Genomic DNA, 20,888 nt, shown 5'->3' with positions numbered 1-20,888 from the left:
AGTATAAGATGCTTTCAGATTAAATCGTTTTGCTGCACCGATGTGCGCGCATAATTTTCGCGATTTAGAAGGAGGAAGAGGAAAATTCGAACTTAAATTTCGATTTCTTTTTTCCTCTTGTTTCTTCTTCTTCTTTTTTTTTATTATTCTTTTTTCTTTCAATCTCAGATTATTATCCGAAAAAATATAATAAAGTAATACATTAGATATGAATAATTGATTGATTCGACGTTTTTAATTTCATCGAGTGATATAACGAAGACAAGAAAGTTAAGAAACTTTATAAAAAAAATCGAGAATCTTTAGAATAATTATCCTTCTGAACGAAACGTTAAAAAAAATTCTATCGACAATTGTGTAATATCAAAGATATTTTGTACTTGCGATTGTAGCCTTGTCATTTATAATTTTCTTTATTTTATTGTGTATTTAATTATATATATATATTTTTTTAACGAATCATTAAATTTTCTTTTCTCAACTTTGCTATTAAATAATATCAAGAAAAACAATTATTCATTTCACGTATACGTTAATCATTCTTATCTAACACGTTTGATTATCTAACAAGTTTAACTATCGACGATAATTATTTCTCAAAACGATCTCTCGAGAGTGAATCAAAGATCTCACACACAAACACATTATCAATTAGTGTTAATCGATCTTAAAAGTAGTCAATTTAAGAAAAGACTTTTTATTATTATTTTTAAACCGACTTTAAATTAAAAGCGGTGTCTTTATATTGTATAAAGGTACTTTAAATTGACTTTAATTATCGTCAAGACTCTTTCGCTGTATTTGTTCGTAAATTTTCATCCCTTTGACCTTGACGAGATTACCACTTTGTCGAGTTCCTTTCGATTAGTCTGATATTATGGATCTCACTAATTACTATATAGATCACGAAATTCTTTATTTCTTTCTCTCTAACGATTCTTTAATAAAGGATTCCGTCTCTTAAGGAACAACCACAAGGCTTTTCTCTTATATAAGAGTTGGTATATAAGACGAAGTTAGTATTAGAATCTAACTATAGTATATCATAGATACGTATCTACATACCTGTATATTCTCTCTCTCTCTCTCTCTTTCTCTTTTTTCTCGACTTGTACGTTCAGAGAGAAAAAGAAAGAGAAAGAAAGAGAGAGAGAAAACGTCGTCACATCGTACGAAGCATCCTTACAATGGAAACTACTTAACCCTCCGCTTGCCCTTGTCCTAATCTCGTTTAAGCGCACACCCGGTGACAGCCTCTTATCTCGGGTCAACCGTCTATGCCAGCGAACAAACCGCGACTTATTCGTCTTTGAAATCGACGTTTTCAAAGTTTACTATCCGCTTGTTTTATCTTTTTCTTTTTTCAGGGAAGGAAGCAAGGGATATCGTCACATGACATATGTAACAATGTTTTGTATTAATGATCCTTTCAATTTTGTAGAACAGTTTAATCAATTTCGTTCGATTAAGTTCGAGTTCAAGATTGTTCGAAATAATCAGCAGACAAATTTAATTTATATTTAATTTCTATCTATCTATATATATATTTATATCAGTAGATGAATGTTTTTGATAATGAAAAAAATAATGTTAATTAATCTTTCTGTAATTTGAAATAGATTTAATTGCGTGTTTCTTGTAAATAATAAAAATATCAATTTCTTTTTTGGTTCTTCTTTCAATTTTTTTTTTTTTTTTTTTTTAGATAACAACTGTTCGTTTAATTAACATGTAGCTTGTAATATATATCTTCGTATGTAGAACTGATTTTTTAAATAATGAGTTTTCGTTTAATTAACCTGATAGTTGTGTGTAAAGTGATATAGATATGTACAATATGCGTATGTATAATTTCGTAAAAGATATTTTTTTTCTTTTCTGTTTCTTTTTTTCTTTTTTATTTATTGTTTTATAATAACAATCACTGTATACTTATACGTGGCAATAAATACATGTCCCGTTCAGTTTATAGACCAGTCTTTTTCTCCTATAACATCCTTTTAGTCGTAACCTGTCAATGTTCGGAACTACCGTTACACGGTTGTCTTTATCAGTACCTGTCGATAAGAACGTCCATGTGTCTTTCGTCGTTTTTACTCTTTTCATGCTTCTAGGAGATGTTGAACTTACGAAACAAAAAGATGGAAAAGAGAATGAGAAATGCTACGAATGGAAGTTATCGTAAAAAAAAAAAATAAAATAAAATAAAATAAAAAATAAATAAATAGTCTCGAAAAAGTCTACTTAGAAAAGAAAAAAAAATGAATAAAACTATACTTTAGATAGATTTCGTATATCTTACGAAATCTACAATAATTGTAAACGTGTAAGAAAAATTTATATAAACGTTATCATCTGATGGAAATTTATTTACGGATACTGTATTATTCGGAAAAAAAGGAAAAGAAAAAGAACAAGAAAAGAAGAAAAGAAAGAAAGAAAGAAAGAAAGAAAGAAAAGAAGAAATAATAAACAGAAAGAAAAAAATATCTACGCATTGCCATTGCAATTTTAATTGCACTTCAGTGCCTTTAGCTTTATCTTCAGTGACATATAAAAATTTCAAAGTCTTACTTTGAATAGAGACATTAACGTATGATAATAACAAAAGTGTCCAGAGAATTCCCATATAATTTTCATTTACGCACGCGGTGTTTGCCATGTAATTTAAAGTTGTAATAATTTGGTCTCTCTCTCTCTCTTTCTCCAACGTACATACTCGTCTCCTTTTTCATTTTCAGACTTTACAAAACTCAATTTGAACTCAACTCAGCTTTTTTTTTCCCCCACCTTCTCTTTCCTCCATCTTACTTTTTTCCCACGATCATGAAACTAAACATAAACGTCTATGTTTGCGTGCGACACCATGTATATGAGTTGGCCTTCGCGATGAAAACTACTTAAGCCGAGGCTACGTGTCGCGCGTGCGATGAAGAGTGCGACAATTTAGCTCGGCCACGAAGGGTCGTGTGTCTTCCACTTTACACCGACTTAATAACTACCCCTTTTTTTCTCTTCCATTTTTTTTTCTTTCTTTTCTTTTGCTTTTTTTTTTTCTTCTTCTTCTTCTCCCTTCAGACACGATATAGGTAGTTACGTGTATATATACACTCGACCGATGTCTCTCTCCTTTTTTTATTTTTTTTTATTTTTTTTTATTTTTTTATTCCTCTCCCTTCTCTTCTTTTTCTTCCTTATCGAGACAAACAAGCCGATCTGTTTATCCTTATGATCCTATTTTCAAACGTCTAATATTTCTCGCTCTATCTCTATCTCTATCTTCCACGCTATTTGTTTACTCTTTATCGAAAATAGCTCGAATTACAGATCGACCATCGATCCCGGACGTATCGAGCAAGTCGACGACTGAAATAGACACGTTGGAATATTAAGCAGAAATCGAGATGATATGTGGATATATTCAAGAGTACTCTTCTCTATGTATAATAATTTTACGATAAATTTTATCTCTCTCTCTCTCTCTCTCTCTCTCTCTCTTTCTCTCTATCTCTCTCTCTTCTTATTTTTCGTTCGCGATGTATATTTCATCATACCTATACGATACGATATATCAATTTTTAATAAAACGGTCCTTTTTTCTCTTTCTTTCTTTCTTTTTCTTTTTTCGAATATACCGACTCAAATATCTTATCTATTCGTGCACGAATACAAGTTAATATTTTTTGAAGTAATTTAAAAAAGTTATACGGTCCGAAGAAATTAATCTCTTTCGAGTGAACTTTGAGTTTCGGTGGCTTGATAAATAAAATTTGAATATCTTAATTGTTCGCGAATATGAGCGAGTACTTTCTCGCAAAGAAATATTTCGGAGAATGAAGATGATCATAGAAATGAAATTTCCTTCGAATGAACAGTTTCTAGTATCTCAATTAAAAAGAAAAAATATATATATACATATATACATATCATGTATATCGTATTCAATAATAAATATAGATATAGGTATATATAGAGTCTACTGTAATTCAAAGTCTGATGAATATGTATATATATATACACATATATATACATATATATTTATTATTTCAAGATGCAGATAATATATCACTTCGATAAAAATTTCTCGAACGAGGCGTGAAATCTAAACTAGTTTAACACACGTATCTATTCCATCACAAGGTGAAAAAAAAGAAGTACATATATGACCAATATAATATTATTTTTAATGCTATACAGAGAAAAACACGATATCGTTTTATAAAAGCACGTACGTGGTGTATTTCATTGACACGTACGCAGTGGAAACTTCTATCACGTTTCTCGTTATGTCACCGAGTTATGGCGAGTGAGAGAGAGAGAGAGAGAGAGAGAGACAGAGAGACAGAGAGAGAGAGAGAGAGAGAGAGAGAGACATAAAGAGAAAGAGAGAGATAGATAGATAGATATATAGAGAAATGTTTGTCAAACCATTTGTCCCATATATACGCGATGCATCGACGTGGAATCATTGCAACGGTCCTTCAACGAGAATACGAGTGCATTAATATAACAGAAAAGGGGAAGCTTTTACATTCTCATTCGAAAATTCTTTCCCTATAATAAAAGCGTTAAAATAAAATGGCGCGAAAACATCATTGTGGTGAACTTTACCATTCGAATGATTTGTTTTTCCATCGAGTCGAATAAGACTCGACATTTACTTTTACGATAACATAAAAATTCATTCCCATAGGATATTCTTCTTTCGATTTTATCTAGTTCGATGTTACGATCGCTTAAAAATTTAACATTCCAGTAATTCATTCGGCAATTCTTGATAATTGACGAACTTTTCGTTTAATGGATATTTATAAGGTTCGAGGTTTAGAATAATACAATTCAAGAAATTCATGATTTTCTAGAAAATCAAGATATAGTAGAAATTTATAGTTCGATTAAATTATTGAAATAGATAATGTTGCTTAAAAATTTTGGAATTATTATTGCCAAGGGAAAATAGATATCATTCGAATCGTACTTTGCATAATCATAATTTATAGATATTAATAGTATTATATATTTCGAAGTGATAATTTAAAAAGAAAAAAATTACGAATCCAAAAAGATAAAAAAAATTATATATATATATACGTATGTATATTTTGTATGTATATATGGATTGAATATTAGATCTAATTTCGTAGAAAGAAATATGAAAAATAAATAAATATGATAAATAATAAATCTAATTTATCGATGACGTGAAAAATGTATTACCATTCCCATATCTACTTCATTTCTCGTTGCATCACGCATCGCATTTTACTTTAGCAAAAGCGATTTACAAATTCTGTTATATATTCAAGCATCCCGAGTGTAAATAGCATCGACCATTTTCTCGATTGAAATTCTCGGTTCTGCACACTCTCTAGAATACATATACCTATACATATATTCATGTATTCTCGCTTCAACGCGAGTGGATTACTACAGTGCAATGTTACATGTCGCGAATATCTCTCCAAAATTTTCACCGTATTCGATAAGATTTACGCGATTATTTCATTCGGAATAATAAAAACGCATATTGACGTGGAATAATCGATCATCCTTAATACGATCGATCGATACCTTGCTTTTATTCTGAGCAATTAATATTATTAATGTTACATCGTAAAATGTTATTTATTTCTTTCTTTCCAATATCTTCATTTATTTTATTATTATTATTATTATTAAAAAAGAAGTACAAGAATTTCTCCCCAAGTTAGAAAAATCGTGAATTACGACGTATTTTTTTTTTTTGCAAAAATATGACTCGTGTGTGTCTCATCGAAGAAAAATAATTTATTCGTACTTGCTTGATAATTGTTAATATTTAAAATTATCTAACTAATATGTACTTGGCAAACATTAACCTTCATATATAAACTAACATTTAATTTTGTATTTAAAAAATGAAAAAAGTAAGGAGAATGAACAATTTTACTCATCGTTCGATATCGTTTAAAATTTATGTTATATAATTATACAGTCAAAATTTCTTCCAGACTCCAATTAAAAGAAAGAAACAAAATCAATTGGATTGTGGTAACATAAGTAATTTTGTTATTTATTTATTCATTAATACGTGTATATATGTATATATATATATATATATATATATATATATATATATAGTGCTTCGTTAATTTGTTACGACTATAAAAAAAGTGTTTGTTAACTTAATCGTCTCTTTTTCTTTTCTTTTATTTTTCTTTTTTTTACGAAGAGACAATTCTCAATAATTACGTACTTAAAATGAAGTGTCGAGTCAGAGTCGACATTGAAAATAACGAAGGCATTATTTTCGAGCAAACGAGTAATTAAGCTTTCAAAACGAATGAGCATAGACAATGAAGATTTGTCGAGAGACTCGTGATTCTGATTTAAAACCTCTTAAAACGCGAAGTTATCCGAAGAAACGATTGAACAAAACGATGAGATACGCTCGACGCAAATGACTTTCATTTTTCTCTCTTTTTCTTTCTCTTTTTTTTTCCATTTTTTCCTTCTCGTTCTTCATCGTTTTCTTCTTCTTCTTCTTCTTCTTCTTCTTCATCTCTGGGATCTCGAGACCGCTAAAATTAGCGCTTTAACAGGGGGTCGTCAGAGTGGCAATTTACTACAAGCGCAAAAGCGTTTCAATGCTACAACACACGCTTTTCTTTTATAATCCAACCCCTTTTCCTTTCTTCAACGTTTATCCAAAGCTCTTTTGCGGCTTTCGATAAAAAGACGGACAAAAGATATGCGGGGAAAAATATCAACCTGTTACGGTAAACATCAGCAAAATCTTTTGACATTTCACGAGACTTTATAGGATAGACGAGAACGGGAGAAGAGAGAGAGAGAGAGAGAGGAGAACAAAAAAAGTCAAAAGATATAGATCGTACGATCGAAATGATCGATCGTTATTTCCGATCTTTTCCCTTATCCTTCGTGCTTCACGACAACAATGTCTTCAAATCGAACACTATGGCTTACACACGAATGGTTGATATCTTTCGCGTACAAAAAAAAAAAAAGAAAAAAATTTTTAACCTTTAAAAAGATCGATACGAAGTTCGACGTCCCTGGATAATCCCAAAGAAAGAAGAAGAAGAAGAAAAAGCGACCTCTAAGAAAGAAAAAAAAAAAAGAGAGAAAGAAAGAGAAGAAAAACAATTTTTTAACTGAAAAAAAGGGGTGGAATGGAGGGGGTGGTGTGGTAGGAGGAATAGAAAAAGAAGCTTTTAATTCGTCGATAGATCAAACGATAGATAAAAAGAAGAAAAGTCGTTGATTGCTGACGAATATGACATACGTTTAACGCGTATTAAAATAGAAAAGTGCAAACCGAGATCGAGCCGAAGCTTTCCGGCTCGAATCGCGCCCGATGAACTGTGACCTTTGGTTGCACCCTCTTTCTCTCTCTCTCTCTCTCTCTCCCTCTTTCTCTTTCTATCTCTCTCTCTTTCTCTCTCTCTCTCTGTCTCTGTCGTGCATTCGAAGCAACGTTTTATGTTTCGATGATCAAAGAGAGCAAGCAATGGGCACCTACGTTTACCTCGAGTGACGTTAATACGTATACCGTGTGGGGTAGTCTGTGAGGTCGTTTTTAGACCCAGCACACAGGCGGCATTACTTTTTACCTTCGAACGTGGGCATATCATTATATTCGTTGTCAATGTAAAATATCAAATGCGCGTTCTACTTTCCGAAAAAGATATTATTAATACATTTGAAAGATCGTAGGAACGTATTAAAGCGAAGCTTTTTGTTTAATTTTGTTTTCTTAGCTGTCTCTTTCCAGTCTCTTTCTTTCTTCTTTTCCTTTGTTTCGAAATATCGTACTTGTTATCCGTAAAGAAGGAAAAGATTATTGACTCATCCTCATACACGGTAAGTCGATAAATAGAGGAAGAAGAAGTCAATATTTTTCCTTCACGTGTTTATGCGTATGTATGTACATAAAAAAGAAAGAGAGAGAAAAAAAAAGAAAGAAAGAAAGGACGAATATATCCTTATGCTGCAATTTTTTCATACATATATACATAAATACATGCATGCATGCGTACATGAAAATGAACATCGTCGACTTATCTTGGTAGAAATCTTTATATTCGTCCAAAAAAAAGAAAAAAAAAAAAAAGGAACGTATTTTTCTTCTTTGTTTATCTTTTATTTTTGCTACATGAAAATAGAAAGGAGGAAATAGAAAGGTTATATATTTGCGAATGATATCGATACTATGTGATGATAACATCGATGATCAACGAGAGGATGTGATGAAATACAAAGAGTGATCGACAATAAAATAAGAAAAAAAACAATATATATATATATATAAAATTCGTACCGGCTTCGAGTCGAGCCGGCGAGCCATCGGGCACGGACTTGATTTGAGATTTCGGCGTGCCCTCGCTCATGATTTTGAGGCGTCTTCGATCCTCCCGCGGACTAACAATCCAGGGAGGGGTCGGGGTATGGCGGAGATAGTTAAGAGAACGCTAGGCTCCCTCTTTCAGGTTTCTCCTGGGATAGATTGAACCCCTGGTTGAAATCTATCGCCGAATCTGCGGCTGACGTTTCTTCGTTTCTTTCGAGTCACCTTTCTTCTCCCTCTTCGTTTTTTTTCTTCTTTTAATTTCTCGTCCTTTGACCTCTCTTTTAAGCACGTAACGTTATAAAGATTGATCTTAGAACACGAGGTGCGATCTCTGTCGTAACACTTTCGACAACATTCACGAATACGTCATGCTTCCTTCTCTCTTTCTTTTCTTTCTCTCTCCGTCTCTCTTTCTTTCTTTCAGCCTACTATTTATGTATACATTTATACATATATTTATTATACATATATATGTATGTACGTATATGTATATGTATACAAGAAGGAAGGGAAAGGGTAGGACGAAGACTGATTAGTATAGGTGCGAGATGAAAGAGATTCCTATTGGAAGAATTTAGAGCTCGGCTAGAATCTCGCGTCCACGAGGTATCTCTTCGCTTGCGGATGCTGCGGACAGGGTCGAGAGAAAGAGAAAGATAGAGAAAAATAGAAAGATAGAAAGAGAAAGATAGAAAGAGAAAGATAGAAAGAGATATAGGAAGAGAGAAAGAGAGGGGGAAAGAGAAAGAGCGAAAGAGAAAGAGAAAGAGAAAAAGAAAGAGCAAGAGAGAGAGGAAAGAGACAGAGAGAGAGAGAGAGAGAGAGAGAGAGAGAGAGAGAGAAGCTTTCCCACTCGCGGAAGGACGTGGGAGAGGCGCGCGCGCACACCCACCGATGGGTACAATCTTCGAGGCTAGCTAACTCTTTACCAGCTAGCTTTGGGATAGCTCACGAGGACGATAACGATGAGGACGATAGGGATAAGTACGACGACGATGAAGACGATCGACGACGACGACGATCGACGATCGACGACGATCGACGACGATCGACGACGACGGCGACGACGGCGACGACGGCGACGACGACGACGGCGGCGGCGACGACGTGTACAACGGCGAATACGACGACGTGTACGACGAAAACGACGACGACGACGGCGACGACGGCGACGGCGACGGCGACGGCGACGACGCGAGGGTAGCTTTCCCTCGCGGAAACCTCGACTGATGGGGGTCGGAGAGGAACACTCCCGGCTTTTCCAGGGCTCTCTCTCCTTCCTCTCGCTGATCTACGCGCGCGCACATCCTCTCTCTCTCTCTCTCTCTGTTTCTCCCTCTTCATCTCTCTCTCTCTCTCTCTCTCACTCTATACTATCCTCCCTTTAGCTCTGTACCTCTCCTCTTCCAATGTTACATCTCTCTCTCACTCCTTCCCTCTCTCTTCTCTGTGCACCTCTCCTCCGATGTTTCACCTATGTATCTCTATCTTGTGTTACACCTATGTATGTATATATGTATGTATGTATATATCTATGTATGGTATGCGTGTATATATGTCTCTCTCTCTCTCTCTCTCTCTTTATCGTGTGTTTCACCTATGTACGTATCTCTCTCTCTCTCTATCTTTATCTCTCTTCCATTTTCTCTCTATTCGCATCTCTTTCTTTTTCTCTACATCTCTCTTTCTCTCTCCCCTTTTTCCATCCTCTCTCCCTTTCCTTCTTTCTTTCTTTCTTTCTTTCTTTCTTCCTTCCTTCCTTCCTTCCTTCCTTCCTTCACTCTTCCAGTATTTCTATATCTTTCTCTTTCCCTCTTATAGTCGAGCCACGATGTCCCGGGCGTAGTGAGCAGCCCATCCGCTTTTCAACCCTCGTCCCGCGCCTGCGCTTTCTCTCTCTCTCTATCTCTCTCTCTCTCCCTCTTTCTCTCTTTTTCTCTTTCTATATATATATATATATATATATATATATACGTCAAGCTTTCCCCGCTCCAGCAAAATCTCCCACCAGCTCCCAGCTTCCATCCATTCCTTTCTCTCTCTCTCTCTCTCTCTCTCTCTGTCTGTCTCTCTTGCTCTCTACCCCTAACTCCACCTACCTCTTTTCATCCCCCTAGTTCTGAGCTCGCGGCAGCGCCGCGCCGCGCCCGTGCACCCCTTCTTTGTCGCGCCGAAAGTCGGCCCGACGATTTTCCAACCGACCGATCGAAAACCTCCATGAGAGGTCACATCACCGATCGACGTTTATCTTTATTATGGTTACCACTTCGCTTTAATTAAACAGGGATGCTGGGATATATTGATTGATTATTTTTTTTTATCCCTCTTTTACTTTTTCTTCTCGCGTATCTTCGTCGTATACTTGAATAATTATCGTGTATATACATATGTGTATATAAATGCGTGTATATGTATATAAATCGAGCATGTGTCTGTGTATATTTATATATTGTGAATCAATTGATACATTTCATGACGATCTTTCAATATTAAAATATCTTAATAGATATTATAAAATTCCTTTTTTGATGTAAGGTTTAATACTTAAATAGTAACACATCGTAATCGCCTATAGCATTATTTACGTATAAATATAGTTATATTCTAAAATAGTATTAGTCTATTCTTGTAATCTACTTTGATATCATATATTATAAATAATGAATTAATGTTATTAGACGATATTCGAGGGAAATTTATTCATCCTGAATTTTGCCATATAACTTTCGTAATGTTTCACATGTGCCTATGTAAATAGTAATAAAAAAATATATTCGTATAATATACACGCATATCGAAGTTGATTGAAATGTAATAGATCGTAATGAATAAAATAATGTTGATGTAACTACGTGTTTGAATTTATTATTTTTTTTTATTTTTCTTATCAAAATAAAATAATATTAAAAGTACGAGCTCTCATATATTAACACTTATGTACGTTGACTCACAATACTTTGTTATATTTTATTCGATTTTACACATTTGATAGATCTATGCAAGCAAAAAGGAAGAAAGAAAAAAAAAAGAAAAAAAAATTCTCGGACCTTCGATAGACTTGAAACTTTTAATCGGACATGTACAGACGCGGATACCTAATAAGCGAATTAATTTCATTCGCCATCGGGCGAAATTTTCACATAGACCCGAAACTTTCCTCACTTGGAGAAGTTTCTTGATGTTAACCGAAATTTACTTTTGCTCCGCGATGGTACGTTAGAACTCGACTACGTTTTGTCTCGTAACTTTCTAGTTTGAAACTTAGTCTTCAAATTATTTCCCATTTCTTGTCCTAGAAAATTTCCATTGGCAATAATAGCCAAAAAAAAAGCAGAAGAAGAAGAAAAAAAAAGAAAGTTCGTCGCATTCGTATGAAACGACGAAATAAGTTGCCGAAGAGAATTCACGTTGGTTACAAAAATGTCTCATTTATACGGTTGACTCTGGAGTCCAATTTTTTTCTCTTCTTCTCTTTTTATTTTTTATTCTTTTTTTATCCATAGATAAATTTATCCGATAGACGAGGAGATGAGGATAGATAGGACAAAAAAAGAAAGAAAGAAAAAACGGGAAAGTAAATAAATTTTCTGCTTTTTCTTTTTTATTTATATCCTTTCCTTTTTTTTTTTTTTTTTAATCTACATGCATCAAACTTTTTAGAATTATTGCGAAGGATTATATATAGTCAATAATTTCAATCATTAAATATGTGTATCGTTAATCTGTATAAATATAATCGTCAGACATTGTAAAAAAGGGTAGATTAAATTTAAAATTTCGATATCCAACCTTTCGCACTTTCTTTCTTTTTCATTTTAATCATCGGCATTCGATACCCTACTCTCGTAGTACTTCAACGAGCGTTAGAAACGCTATCGACGCGACTTTATTATTAAAGAAAATCAACTCCGACGTTTTCTTTAACTTTTTAACGATTTTCATCCTCTCACCGTCCAACTCTTTTAAAGTTTATCGTCTTTCGACGGTTCTTCAAGAAATAACGATTTCATGAGAGCCCTAACATTTTCTACTTCCTACTACGTCAATTTTTACGAAGAATATCTTTTGTAATACTTTTTGCGAATAATATATTTTTTTTAATTTTTATTTTTAACAATAAAAAATCTTCAAAAAGGCTTCAATGTATTCGATATTGACGATCGTTGTTTCGTTGTGTTATTTCGCCATTTTATTTCTTAAATCCTCAAAAGATATCGAAAGATTTATTCGCAAAGAGAGACAATACGACAAGCTTAGGCAAAATCAGGACATTATTCGACTTTTCTCGAAAAGACGAAGACGACGACGACGACAACGACGACTATTATTTGGAAATTCAATCTCAAAGGAATAAGTACGGTACTGAAGTCGAGAGAATACTATGACTCTCGGATATAAAAGGACTATCGAAAGGCCAACGTATCGAAAAGACTAAACTATACTGTCACGCGAATGCTATTTCCTCGATTTTTCTTATTACTATCCTTTTATATTTTTCTTTTGCTTTCTTTTTCTCTTTTTCTCTTTCTTCTCTCTTTTTTTTTTCTATTAAAAGCTATCACAAAAAATTCAATCATCAATCCTATTATAGATAAAAATTCACTCTGGTGTATTACCTGTTACTTTTTCTTCTTTTTTTTTTTAGTTTAAAAATCAATTTGAAGAAGAAATTCAATTACAATTGTTTATTGTTATTATTACTATTACTACTACTACTACTATTATTATTATTATTATTTTGGCGTTAGAGAAATTGTTGAAAATTAAATTATGTAGTAGTTGTTGGAACCCAAATTTACTTCGGATGAAATTTCATTCGTGATAGCTTTCGAAAGGGTTAAGCTCTAACATATCCAATTTCAGAATATATAAACTTGATGATTTCACTTAAGTTCAGAGAGTTAAGGTTATAAATTTTCAATAATAATTTACTGAAATAATAAGTAAATGGAAATGTTTGTCGTTCTGTTTAATAACATAGATGCTCGCGAAACTGATCCGGAGATCTAATTTCTTATACGATGCATCGACTATAAAAAACTATATCTTGAGAGATGAATAAAGAAAGAAAGAAAAAAAAATAACATGAAACGATCAAAGATTTACGCTTGTTTTTCTTTTTATTTAACAAGTAACAGGAAAGAATTAAAAATGTTTAAACGTATCACATAAATACACAAACTTGCATACATGCATACCAAATTTAAGTTCAAATAACTCGACGTTAAAAATTTCTTTGAAAACGTACTTGACATCGACCATTATCAAAAATAATTTTTTAACGATCGTTTCTTGTCGTATTAAAATTGCAAACGTCTTATTGAACGAATAAAATAACAAAATACAATAAAATCCAATAATAAAACATCCCGTAACAATAATTTAAAATAAAACAAATACAAATTAAAAATATAAAATAATAAAAAAGGAATTAATCTTTCAACAATAGCTATATGAAACGATATAAAACAACTCATTTCCAAGATCGATGAAAATCTTCGAGAAGATAAATAAAACGAAACCATCATAGATAGATGGATAATAGAAAGAGATGAAAAACTTCTTTTTCTTTCTATTCAAAACAACAAGTAGGAAGAAATGATCTTGGTTCGACTTATGTCACGTGTACTTTGGACGACCGATAAAAGTTTGTTTTCTTGTTTACTTATGCATTTCCACGTAGGCCCATAACGATCCCAAAGGGAACGTAGGCAGCTTCGAGAGTCTCGGGGACACCCCATAAGCTCTGAGAAGGAGAAAGAGAAAGATAGAGAGAGAAAGGGAGAAAGAGAAAGATATATACGTACGTACGTACATAAGTACATATATACGTACATCATACATACATACATACATACATACATACAAACATGCATGCATGCATACATACATACATACATACATACAAACATGCATGCATGCATACATACATATGTATGTGCATATGTATATATATATGAGAGAAGAGAAAGGGGTGGCTCGTGCGAGCTAGCTACATAGCTAGCTAGCTAGCTAGCTAGCTAGCAAGCTAGGTGAGAGTGGTAGAGAAAAGGGAGATAGAGAGAGAGAGGGAGAGAGAGAGGAGAGTTCAGAGGGGTTGATGGTGGGGAAGAGAAGGGGTAGTGAAAACGGGAGAGAAATGGGCAAGTAGTGGGGGAAATGTAGGGCACTGGGTGATCGAGGCGCACCCTACTACTCCCTGCGTTTCTCGACGCTTGCGTAACTTAACGCTCCCTGCCTTTTACGTCATTGCCGTGGGATGTGACGTCACTATATCGACGACGATCATCTCCCTCGTACCTCGACCGAGTAAAGAGAAAGAGATAGAGATAGAAAAGAGAAAGAGAGAGAGAAATAGAGAGATAGAGAGATAGAGAAAGAGAACCGAGCGAGTAAAGTGTTCAAGACGTTTGTATAATACGAACGTTAACAGTCTGGTATGCCTCTTGTCTTTCGATTCGAGGATAACAGGAAGAATCATACGAAAGGTCTTATCATTTTTATATCTCTTTCTTCTTAGGTTACTTATCTTAATTTTCTTTTTCTTTTCTTTTTTTTACCTTTGTTTTCCTCTTATCTTCTTCATATCCCACGAAAATATTATCTATCGATCGTCTCTCTCTTTCTTTCTCTTTCTATTTTTTTTCTCTCTTAACGACGATGATACCTATCCATTTCCCTATGATATATATTTCATGCACGAATGCCCAAAAATGGATGGCCGTGCATATAAGATTTTCTCCGTTGATTCCTTCGGCGAATAGATGAGATAGATGGATGAATAGATAGATAGATAGAGTATCGTTAGATGATCATCGTCTATACACACACAACCACATACACACACACATATATATACATATATCACTATCGTTCGTTTATTCAAACTATGTTAAACGAAGCATAGGCTAAAGTCGAGAAGGGTCGAGGAAAATGTTCCATGGCCCTAAGGCTATGTGGACATGGTTTGTGGTAAAGAAGGGAAATAAGAAGATGACGAATAAGAGGAACACGAGGAGAAAGAAGATGAAGTAAGAAGAAGAAGAAGGAGGAGGAGGAAGAGAACAAGAAGACGATGATGAAGAAGATGAAGAAGCAAGCTCGAACTCTTAGTTCTTATCTAGGTCAAAGATATGCAGCTACTGTGAACGTGGACCAAGTTGAAGTGTTACTGGCACACGATAAACATCGTCGTCGTAGGGATCTAACGTCTATGACCTTTTGTCGTTTTCTCTCTTCCTTATTCCTTTCAGCTTTAATAACCTGTCCAAGCTTCTCTAGTTTCTCTCCCTCTCTCTCTCTCTATCTCTATCTCTCTATCTCTATTTCTCTTCAACGGGCTCACGCAAATCCCTTCTGCTGTCCTCGACTCCTCGAAATTAAACGGAAGGATTTAGTTTGCTTCACGTAGATAGAGAGACGATGGTAGAGAATGAGAGAGAGAGAGAGAGAGAGAGAGAGAGAGAGAGAGAGAGAGAGACAGAGAGATAAATAATGTATGTATGTGAGGGAGAGAGAGAGAAAGAGAAATATCTTTTGATAACTCGACGATGAGTTATTAGCTGTTCCAGAGCTTTCGGTGTCTTCAGACCTTTCAGACCTTTCAGAGTCACGCTTACTTGTGTTCGTTCGTTCCTTCGTTCTTGCTATCAACTTGTTTCTTAAGGATAATTCGATAAGCACTTTCACGTTCGTTGCTCGACAAGAGTCCAGGATAATTATCGTCAAGTTCGAAGTTAACTTATTGTATTTGCAAGACGACTTTATCTATCTATCTATCTATCTATCTATCTATCTATCTATTTATCTATCTATCTATCTGTCTATCTTTATCTCTCTCTCTCTCTCTCTCTCTCTCTCTCTCTCTCTCTCTCGTTGTTCAATTTATCCATAAGAGAATTTAATTCCGTTGCCTTGCAACGAGATTTAATCCGAATCAGATTTATGTTTATGTATGTGTGTGTGTGTTGTGCGTGTATATGTGTGCTTGGACATATGAAAAATATCCACAAAACTATATTTCTATATTCCTAAAATATGAATTTAATTGGGTTCGAGTTATTGTTTGTATATTATGTATGTATATATGTACGTACGTATGTATCATACTTGTACTGTGTATCAGATTTAAATCGGAAATATATTTACGTGTGTATTCATGTATTAATTATAACGTGATACGATGTTGTCGATAAAAAATATTCGTGTTATCTATAACATGGGTTATTTTATCTTCGTCATCTAAATCATCTAAACGTTACACACGTAAAGAGACACCCGTTTAAACGCGTAACTTCGTTTTGAGATTAAACTTAACCCATTACTTCCTTTCTTTTCTAGATTAAATTTATCAACCGAGATAAGTCGGGTAGGGATAAGTTTTGTTGAAAAAGAAAATCGAAGCAGCTAGGATCTCGGTTCTTAGCTCGTTTCGTTTGAACACCTGGTCACCATAACGAAATCGATAGATAAGATGTCTATCGTGGACAATTTGTAAAGAAAAAAAAAAAAAGAGAGAGAAGAAAAAGAAAAGAACATTTTGCGAAGAAAATCAATAGATAGATACATATAAGTATCTATCTACATACACACACACACACACACACACACACACACACACACACACATATAAATGAATTATCTTCTACTAGTCGAAGAACGCAATATTATTTCAACTACGAAGATCGCTATCCGAGCAAATTAGCTCGAACTAACGATATAATCTGCTTCGTGTGCTGTACAATCGCATTTCCCTGGGTTTACTAGTACGGCTCGTCGTGAAATTTAAGCGAAGCTTAATTTGGTAAACAGTTCCGTCGCGAATCATTACTGCGAGCCGTGTTAATAAAAGGCAAATATTTAGGGGAAACTGAATAAGCCGATAACGGTTATTGGTCCATAACTTGATGCTATAAGAAATCGATCGAATTTTTTTCATTATTAACATAATTATTATTATTCACAAAGAGAGAGAGAGAGAGAGAGAGAGAGAGAGAGAAATAAAAAATTACTCTTAGACTAAGTTAATTGAATTTATCATCAATGGTATTATTTTTCATTTTTTCATTAGAAAATTAAATAATTATCATTAGAAAAAAAAAGAACGAAGTAGAAAAAATAAAGAATAAAATTAAAATCAAAATAGAGTGACTTTGTCATTATTATTATTATTATTATTATTATTACTATCAATATTAACAAAAAAAAGAAAAAAGAGAAGGAAACGACGTTTAATTCAAAATCGCAAGCGCAAACGTTTAAAACAAAAAGTCGCAGAGAGGAGTGTTATTTTTTGCCTGTGTGATCGATCTATTAAATCGATCGTATTCTAACCCGTAGTTCGTAATAGGTATGCGACGATTCAAACAAGCGCGGGACGATTTAACTTGCCGTTGCCGATTGTGCGACGCGTACAACGACGAGGAGTGAAAAGAAAAAAGAAAAAAGAACGAAAAAAGGTCCGTAGGAATTCGGTAGTCGTTCTACGCTTCGGAATTTTTAGATTGAGATCCATCCATGAACGAAATCCGATTTCCTTTGAAAGGAAACAACGAATAATCCGGTAGTTCCGTTCGACGATTCGACGTCGGACATAACGTCCATTCGATTTTATCCTTCTAAAGTTATTTCTCTTCTTTTTTTCTCTTTCTTTTTCTTTCTATTTGTTTCTTTATCTCTTTGATGGTATATAAAAGAAAGTAACATTAAAAAAAAGAAGACAAGAAAAAAGAAATAGAGGATACATAGGTGTTGTAGTATAAAGTAACAAATTATTTTTAATTTTGAATAATATATCGATTTATATTGTTTTGAACAAAAAAAGAAAAAAACTTTCGAAAATATTTCGTTCGCGTAATTGTAATAATAATCACTTTTTTCTTTCCTTTTTTCTTTTTATAACGAAAGTGCATTACTTTTTTCATATTTGTCCATCTATTAAGTATTAATATTATTATAGATAAGATCCGGTTTATATTGTTATTTTTCGTTCGTTAATATTCTGCTTGGAAAATACTTTTTGAATGACGTCACCGAGTTTTAAATTCTCTATTGGATATTACATAAAATATTTTCATCAAATTTTCGAGATATTTATATCTTAAAAAAGAAATAAAAAAGAAGAGAGCCGCAAATTTCTCAAATTGTCCCCGTACATATGTACGTACGTACGAACACATATACTCTTTATATATTTCAACAAAAAATCATTTCGATCTTTTTATCATTAATATAAAACCAATCTGCAATTGTCGTATGTCAATAACAAATACGAATACGAGTGATACGAGAGAGTAAATAATTAATTAAAAAAAAATCGAAAATTTGGAACGAAACGTAATAACTTCCAGTTCTGTGTCCACGATAAAAAAAGAAAAAAAAAAATAATAAAAAAAGAAATAGAAAATCATATCGCGCGAACAATATTTTTCCTTTTCTCCTTACGACCGTACGATATTTTCCACGTGACGCAAAAATCCCAAGATTATAGGTAAGAAGTAACGAAAGAACGAATCCAAGGGAATAAACGTTCGAGCTCAGAAGAAACAAAGTAGTTTTTCGTCCCGTTTTCTCTTATCATACGAAATTCTCAGCGTTTCTAGCAAAATATCTCAAATATATACGTTTCTTCCCTTAGAAATCCGTTCTACAACCATCCCCCTTTCTATCATCCCATCCTAGGAACCTAGAAACTATCGTTTTTATTGTTGGAAACGAATATCTCGCTATAGTCGGATTATTTTCATCATAGGCGAACCCGTACACTTACACCTATATATCCACGACAATTTTTGCACGAAATGACCCGTTTCTATCAAAAGCGATCGGGCTCGACGACTTATTGTTCTCTTTGTATCTAATACGTACGTACTTACGTACGTACGTACGTACCTACGTATGTATGTATGTATCTATCTATTCGAGGTGCTTGGACACGTTTCTCAGCTCGCTTTTCGAAAGTAACATTTTCGAGGGCAACGTCTCTCAAGTGGATTTTAATGAAGAGAAATTCCCTTCCAAGTGGTAACAGGATCGTGCCAGAATTTCGACTTTTTTGTTTTTAAACAAAAAAAAGGATTGAAGTTTGTCCTTCAAAATGTTCTTCTTTCTCTATTCCCTTTTGAAGTTAAACTTAAGGATATAGACGGATATATAGGTAGTTACGTTACCTATGTGTTTTCAATCTGTGCATCGTATTATTGGTAAAAAATAAATCAGAAAAAAGGAGAAAGAAAAAAGGAAATGGAGAAACAATAAAAACAAAACATTTCTTTTCAGTTTCGTATTTTTGTGCGTGTATGTGTGGTATATTTATATGTATGCGTATATATATATTATATATACACATGTATCTCAGTTCTATCATCGTTCCATTGGTTCCTCAAACTCGCAATCTCTTTGCATCCACGTTCCAGTGTATGTGTATGTGTGTGCGTCTCTCTCTGTCTCTCTCTTGGTGTTGAATTCGAATCTATCCCGTGTTCTCCTCTCTTTCCGAGAGCAGATCGATACAACGGAGTCTGCGTCTCCAATCCGTATGAATATATATATATAGTTCGGTAGGTTGCGGTACACCCGGTATATTCCCCAGGCGTACAGGGTGCTCTAAATTCAACGGTGCCTACGTGTTTCAAGCAGATTACTACGAGAGTAACAAGGAAAGAGAAGGATTATGCCAACGGAATGATTCTGTAAGACGAAATCTCGAAAAAGGTAAGAAGTGTTCTATATCTACGTACATGTGTGTGTGTGTGTGTGTGTATTTGTTTATTGCATGTATGTGTGTATAAAAGAGAGAGAAAGAGAGAGAGAGAGAGAGAGAGAGAGAGAGAGAGAGAGAATATCTAACTATAAATTAAACGGGTATCTCGTTTAAAGTTTTACCTCGAATTTGAACTTCTCATTTTCTTTCTATGAATTCTCTTCGGTATTAATGGTACTTCATATCTAAACTATTTTCTTAATTTTACTTCAAGTTTACCCAAGGCTTTGAATCGATAAGATAATATACGTATTTTAAGTAAGAAAATTTCGACGATCCAAAGAGAGATATAGATAAATAGATAAATAGATAGATAAATAGATAGATGGATAGATAGGTAGATAGATAGATAGATTGATATATAGATAGATCGATAGATAGATAGATAGATAGATAAGTAAATAAATAGATAGAGAGAGAAGAGAAATATTATTCATTTTAGATCGATTTCGATAAAAAAAAAATGGAAATAATAACGAGATAATAACGATAACAGATTAGAAAATATTATTAGGCATGGACACAAGTGACAGATGTAGATAATATTAGATATTAGATAATAAAGATAAGAATATACACGATGTAGTACATAACGATCGTATCAAAAAGAGAGAGAGAGAGAGAGAAAGAGAGAATCATAATTCATACCCATAGGTTTTGATAGAAAATAGATAGAAATAATGATGAGATAATAAGGATAGAAGATTAGAATATTATTAGACACGGACGTAAGAGACAGATACAGATAATATTCTGTATAAAGTAATAACGATAGGA

At 33.7% G+C, this 20,888-nt stretch overlaps 1 protein-coding gene across 12 annotated transcripts in view; it reads right to left on the bottom strand.

Moving 5' to 3' along the window:
- Positions 1 to 20,888, bottom strand: part of LOC127065764 (solute carrier family 12 member 4) — a 128,447-nt gene that overhangs the window by 21,752 nt on the left and 85,807 nt on the right. Inside the window, exons 1-2 of one of the 12 annotated variants that reach the window (XM_050998571.1) lie at positions 9,243 to 9,594; positions 8,321 to 8,778 (exon numbers count right to left, since the gene is read on the bottom strand). The exons of 8 other annotated variants lie outside the window; for them this stretch is intronic. In XM_050998571.1, coding sequence (XP_050854528.1) covers positions 8,321 to 8,390 — 70 coding nt within the window. In that variant the 5' untranslated portion in view covers positions 8,391 to 8,778; positions 9,243 to 9,594. Of the gene's footprint in view, positions 1 to 8,320; positions 8,779 to 9,242; positions 9,595 to 20,888 lie in introns of those variants that run through there. 3 more of the 12 variants (XM_050998573.1, XM_050998572.1, XM_050998574.1) reach the window with 3 other exon arrangements.

Source organism: Vespula vulgaris, chromosome 8 (assembly GCF_905475345.1).
Source record: "Vespula vulgaris chromosome 8, iyVesVulg1.1, whole genome shotgun sequence".
NCBI classification, from domain to species: domain Eukaryota; kingdom Metazoa; phylum Arthropoda; class Insecta; order Hymenoptera; family Vespidae; genus Vespula; species Vespula vulgaris.
This window is presented reverse-complemented; position numbering and strand designations above follow the sequence as displayed.